General features: G+C 39.6%; 1 protein-coding gene across 1 annotated transcript in view; it reads left to right on the top strand.

Annotated features, from left to right (window-relative positions):
- The first annotated feature begins 862 nt into the window (after positions 1–862).
- LOC107085898 (inaD-like protein) overlaps positions 863–6,648 on the top strand; it is a 30,484-nt gene continuing 24,698 nt past the window's right edge. Inside the window, exons 1-3 of the mRNA XM_015376535.1 lie at positions 863–1,023; positions 4,828–4,866; positions 5,075–5,253. Coding sequence (XP_015232021.1) covers positions 4,845–4,866; positions 5,075–5,253 — 201 coding nt within the window. The 5' untranslated portion in view covers positions 863–1,023; positions 4,828–4,844. The remainder of the gene's footprint in view (positions 1,024–4,827; positions 4,867–5,074; positions 5,254–6,648) is intronic.

Raw genomic sequence — 6,648 nt, 5'->3', positions numbered from 1 at the left:
TATATATATATATATATATATATATATATATATATATATATATATATATATATATATATATATAATCTTTTCCAAATTAAAGGAGGTTCGATGATTGTCAGAATGGTTCTGCAGAAAAGAGCGAAGGAGAAATTGTCCTAAAATGGAGAAATTATTGTCTGTATAAAAAAGTCCCTGAAAAAGTTTTCCTACACCAACAGAAACGGTTCAGTCAAAGTTTTAAATATGATTCTGATCTAATAACTCAGAACCTCCATAGAACCCAACAGTTCTACTGAACCAGAATCAGATCTAAAATGAGGAGGCAGAATCCTGAGTGTCAGTGACATCAGAAGTTTAAAGTCCTCCTCAACATCAATGATGAGTTCAGGAACAGTCCAAACTTCTGGTTCAAGAGTCCACAGAGATCCGCTTAAGCTGTTGAATGTCATACATCTTTAGTTTCTTTAAAAACAACAAAAAAAAGATTTGTTATATATAAATCTACTAGTTTTAATCAAAATATTACAGCAAGCTAATTCCATCCTTTAAATATTTTATTATTTTTGTGTAAAAGTAGCCTTATGAAAATGTGTATACCCTTAATTTAGCCTTTTCTTTATATCAAGAACTTTATTTCTACGAATCATTTAATCAATTGTTGGAGTTTATAAAGGCTTTCTAAAATAAAAGCAACATGTTTTTCTTCCGAAAAAACAAAAAAATTATTTTCCTTTTTCTTTGTGTGTGTGTGTGTGTAAATAAACCACAGATAGGTTGAGAGGAAAACTTCCCTGTAGAACCGGGCAGCGGGTGACTTTACTGAATCGAACCCTCTGGTGTTCTTTGAACGTTCAGTAAAAATGACTAAAGTTCTTTTTTACCACCGGTACCTAAATGCATCATCACTGCGACGCTGGTTCCAAACTGGATCCAGCCAAAGTGATTTGGTTCTAGTTCCGAATGGTTTTTAACCTGTGTTCGGACTTTTTGGACTGTAGGAGGCTCGGTTCTGTTTCTGTGGGTCGGTCCGAAGCCAAAGAGGTGAGTTCTGGTTCTAGTCGCTTTGAGGGAAACAGTTAGTTAGCTATTTAGCTGCTTAGACTGTTTGTTTTGGGTCAGTTGGTTCTGTGCTTGTGTCTTGGTTCGGCTGAACGTAACCAGTTCTGGTCTGTTCGAACCGCCAGCTGTTGAGCAAAGCTGCGTTCAATGTCAGGCGTTTAACCCGGTTTCCAGAGAGTTTCCACCTGTCCACTAAGTTCGACGCACCTGTTTCACCAACAAAGTTCACCCGGAAACCCAAACAGACCACCTGTTGGTTTCTGGGTCAATAAAAAATCTCGGGTTAACTGATTAAACAGCAGCTTTCATCTGGCCGCGCCCCTCGTAGCCGCTAGCCTCACTTCCTGGTTCCCCTCAGGTGAGCCCAGGTGTGTTTCCGGCTCATTTAGTCCTCCGCAGGGGTCTGTGCTCTGAGGTGGACCACCAGGTTTGTAAATACACACATGGGTCCGGTTCGGCTCGGTTCTGAAAGCTACCTGCGGTTTTCTCACCTGCTGAGCACAGAAACTGTTACCTTCATTGCGCATGCGCATTGAGACCTTTCATAGTTAGTTTTAGAAACTGGGTGTAAAAAAGAAATTATGAAGGTTTATAGAAAGGGGTGATCAGGTTATGGTTCCGGTCCATTAGGCTGTCTGTCCCTGGAGGACAGGTGAGGGGACAGCTGGAGGGACACCTGTCTGTCTCTCATCAGTTCAGGTTCTGACTGTAGGACCCAGAGGAAACCCTTTCTGCTCCTAGATCTCCTCAGCTCAGATAGATAAAATCAATAAATCAACTTATAGATGATAAATCCCATCCTGTTTGGACCTCCATGGTTTTGTTTCGATCAGAAGCGTGACTCAGGGTTTTAGAAGGGTCACAGCAAGATAGAATGAAATGAGCAGTGGTGTCAAAAGTACAGACGTTTGTTAATTAAGTATAGTGCAGTTTAAAAACACTCTGGTAAAAGTTGAAGTATCAACTTGACCTCTTTACTTAAGTAAAAGTGAAAAACGATGTGCTCCAAAAACAAAAAGTATAAAGCGGAGGTTTTCAACAGGGGGTCCAGGACCCCTAGGAGGTGCGCTGAGGTACTTCATGGGGGTCACGAAAGTTTTGGTTGATTAGATTTTTTTTTTTAAATATTCCACCTGCAATTTTTTCCTCTAATTGAAATGTCTTTAAATACACATGAATTGAACACACTGTAGTAAACAGATAAACGGAGGCAGAAGATGTCTTTCAGTCATCAATGCTCACATTCAGAGACACACAGGAGATCTTTCAAGCTGGACACTGTTTCATTTACAACACCTGTCCCATCAACCAGGAATCAGAATCAGAATACTTTAATAATCCCAGGGAGAAATTACTTTCATTACATTACTCCATCTGTAATAGAGTGACCAGTTTGATATAACAAAATTTGATTCAATATATATATAATTAGGGGGTCCCTGCTCCATCTCACCATCAGTTTGGGGGTCCTTGGCCTGGAAAACATTGAAGACCCCTCGTATAAATTAACCTAAAAAAAAAAACAGCCAGATGCCACTATATGAGTTGAAAGCTCAATTTTACGACTATTTGGAAAAATTCTTTGATATAGGACCAAGGATGAGGGAGGTCTTGTTGGTAGGGTTGTCACGATACTAAACTTTTCAACTCGATACCGATACTAAGGAAAATATTCAATACTCGATACCATTTTTGATACCACAAGGATAAAAACAAAGACTCCAAAATTCAACAGAAATATTTTCATTTAAAAAATAAAATACAATAAANCTGGAGGGACACCTGTCTGTCTCTCATCAGTTCAGGTTCTGACTGTAGGACCCAGAGGAAACCCTTTCTGCTCCTAGATCTCCTCAGCTCAGATAGATAAAATCAATAAATCAACTTATAGATGATAAATCCCATCCTGTTTGGACCTCCATGGTTTTGTTTCGATCAGAAGCATGACTCAGGGTTTTAAAAGGGTCACATGAAGTTAGATTGAAATGAGCAGTGGTGTCAAAAGTACAGACGTTTGGTAATTAAGTAGAAGTATAGATGGTGCAGTTTAAAAACACTCTGGTAAAAGTTGAAGTATCAACTTGACCTCTTTACTCAAGTAAAAGTGAAAAATGTTGTGCTCCAAAAACAAAAAGTATAAAGCGGAGGTTTCCAACAGGGGTCTGCGGAGGTACTTCATGGGGGTTACGAAGGTTTTGGTTGATTAAAACATGAATTCAACACACTGTAGTAAACAGATAAATGGAGGCAGAAGATGTCTTTCAGTCATCAATGCTCACATTCCGCGACACACAGGAGCTCTTTCAAGCTGGGCACCGTTTCATTCACAACACCTGTCCCATCAACCAGGAATCAGAATACTTTAATAATCTCAGGGTGAAATGTCTTTTGTTTCATTACTCCATCTGTAATAGAGTGACTATAGGACCAGTTTGATATAACACAATTTCATAGAATATAATTAGGGGGTCCCCATTCCATCTCGCCATCAGTTTGGGAGTCCTTGGCCTCGAAAACCTTGAAGACCCCTGGTATAAAGTAAAATCTTTGAGATAGGGCCAAGGATGCGGGAGGTCTTGTTGGTCTCCATCTCCCGATACGCTCTCGCCTGTGTCCGACCTTTCAGACATTTCAACATCTTTTTCTGTATCCCACATTGTAGCATGGCATAGACAATTCATGTTTGGAGTTTGAAGAACACCTGCTTGCTTCTGATGATCTCCTTTAGCTAACCAATGAGTGTTTGCGTTCTATGACTCATCCAATTACACTAGTTTTCACTAGATGTGGATGGCGCTAATGATCTGCATTGGATGGCGCACATGATGTGAAATTAATAGTTATAAACGTTAAACTGAATCAAAGAGTAACGAGTAACGTTTGTTTTAAAAATGTAAGGAATAGAAAGTACAGATACTTGTGTGAAAATGTAATGAGTAAAAGTCAGAAGTAGGAAGAAAAATAAGTAATGGAGTAAAGTACAGATACCTAAAAAGTCTACTTAAGTACAGTTGAGAAGTATTTGTACTTCATTACTTGACACCTCTGGAAATGACCCAGGTATTATTCTAATGACATTAAGCTTACCGTAGATTGAGATGAATGTTCTGATCCGCTAAACATTCAGAACCTTTTGGATTGATTCATCTCCTCTTGTCCCAGTTCTCGATCCAAACATGGTACCAGTAGTCTAGTAGTAAAAAAAAAAAAGAAAGGGGATGATGGATTTTGTTTTTTGGAAGCATGCATAGCCTAACTAATATAGTCTATTAACCTAAAGCACTATGCATGGTATGGTTGATATATGTCAGGTACGCCGATCATTAACCTTGACCGAGGCACCTTACAGTAGAACTGCAGTCGGTCCCTGGACTGGCGTGGCTATCACTGCCCCTATATAGTTAGGGACTAATTTCCAACTGGAATGGAAGGACACTTCTTTGATTTGATTTATTTCAGGCTACATGTGACCCACAGCACGACAGATGTTGAAAGGGCGATATGATTGCCATTACTGTTAATATATAGTAGAAATTTTACACATTCAGTAACAAAATGTAACAAGGGATGATATGGGGCGGGATGGTCGAGTACTGGGTACTACTGTCCAATTGGACCCAGTCTGTCCCTGCTGTTAGAGGACTTGGAGTTTTCTGCCTGGGGTTCTGGCCCGTTGCTGCACAGGTTCTGCTAATCTTAAACAGAATCTGTGATTTGGTGTCCTGTTGGACTCGTTTCCACTGTGTACCGTCTGAATCGGGTCATCTCTCTGTTCTTTGTGTTCAGGCGGATCCAGCACGGCCATGTTGGACAATGTCCCTGTGGGTAAGTCCTCCCCCCTTTTTTTCTGCTTGGACTCAGGGTTCTGTTTATGGGTTCTGGAGCTAATGATTAACTGTAACTCAGATAAGCACATATTTCCTAAACAAAGAATGTTCTGTTGGGTTCTCCTGAACCAGAAAGTGAAGCCCAGTTGATGTAAGCATGATGCATGTATCAGAACCTAAAAGGTCCGTTTGTCTGTGTGTTCCAGTTTCCTCCGCAGAGCGCCAGCAGGTACTGGGAGCTCTGGAGCGGCTGCAGTCCAAACTGGTCCAGAAGGAGGAGTGGACCCACAGCGCCACTCTGGGGAACCTGCGGGAGACGCTGCAGAGTCCGCTGTTCAGCCACATCCTGACCCTGCAGTACTCGCTCAGACAGCTCCAGAACCAGGTGAGACTCCCTCTTAAGAACCTGGCGGTACCCTGGTGCTGGAAAGATGATGGGAACAGGTATCTGGTTCTTGTCTTCTTTGTTCAGATCAATTTGTATTATTTTTAGCAGGAAGTCATGTATCTTCATCTTCAGCTGCTGATTGGTCTGCTTAGGACTAATCAAAATTCAGACCCCTGGTGTTGCTGCGTCAGGTCAAGATAAAAACATACATTCTTGAAGCTCAAAGAAATGAAAGGTTACATGAGTCAGTTTCACGAAGCAGGTTTAAAAAAATCGGTTCTAAATTCGCAACTCTAAATTTATCTATCCTGAAGTCGGGAACTCGAAGTGTTCAGTTTTACAACGGCTGATATCAATTACTTCAATCAATTTTAACTAGGTCCACTCAGAGTTAAACACGTGCGCAACAAGTATGAAAAGCTATTGTCAGCGGAGCACTGATTCATTGAGTCACCATGACAACAGGCATCAGGAAGTGCCTGTTTCACCCCACTGGAAGAAGAGATTTTAATGCAGAAATGCAGAAAAATAAAAAAGGACAGTGTGTTAAAAAAAAGTGTTACAACTACAAAGGAGAGGAAGGTGGCAAAGGAGGATTGTTGCTCGAGTTAATGCATACGTTTATACATGAGGTGGGCTATGGCAAGACGTTTTTACATTTATTAAAAGCACTCTCCTCTCTGTTTTTCCATTTGTAGATCACTAAAATAAGATTTTTCCGATCAAAATCACACTCCTAGACCTAACTGTAGTAATATATTATTTTTTTTTTCACAGAAACTGAATTTTAAAAATTACAAGGGTTATAAATACTAGGGTTATGATAAGAATTAAGATTTATATATGTGGAAATGTTTACACATTTTAAGTGGCCGTTCTGATATTAATCAGATTGACTGAAAATGTATTTGTTATATCTGAAAAACAATTTTAATAGTTAAAATAATGCAAATGCTGACCAGTAATATTAGGAATATGGAGTTCTGAAATTAATTTATAGAATGTTTATTAGGGAAGTGGAGAGTGCCATGTTGTTTGAAATGGTCATTTAGACAAAATTAGGAATACATTAGTGAATACATTCAGTATATCAGTATATCAACATTTATTGCCATAGATGAAAATATTATGGGATAATTTCATGAACGGTAATAGATCAATGTATCTATTTAGGTGAGATCTTCTGGCAGCAGGTGAGGATGAAGTATAAGAACGTTGTTCTAATATATAGAACCTGTGGATCATCATGTTGATTCTGTCTTCTTGTACATAATAAAGTGGCCGTTTGCAGGTGCACTTCGTATGTGCTCATCCCAATAAATGTCCGTTATAAGCGGCTATCAGTCCCATAGAATGGCTTCAGATTGGGCCAGTAGGCTCATAAGGTTGTTA

The sequence above is a fragment of the Cyprinodon variegatus genome, unplaced genomic scaffold, assembly GCF_000732505.1.
Source record: "Cyprinodon variegatus isolate N-32 unplaced genomic scaffold, C_variegatus-1.0 Scaffold136, whole genome shotgun sequence".
NCBI classification, from domain to species: Eukaryota; Metazoa; Chordata; class Actinopteri; order Cyprinodontiformes; family Cyprinodontidae; genus Cyprinodon; species Cyprinodon variegatus.
This window is presented reverse-complemented; position numbering and strand designations above follow the sequence as displayed.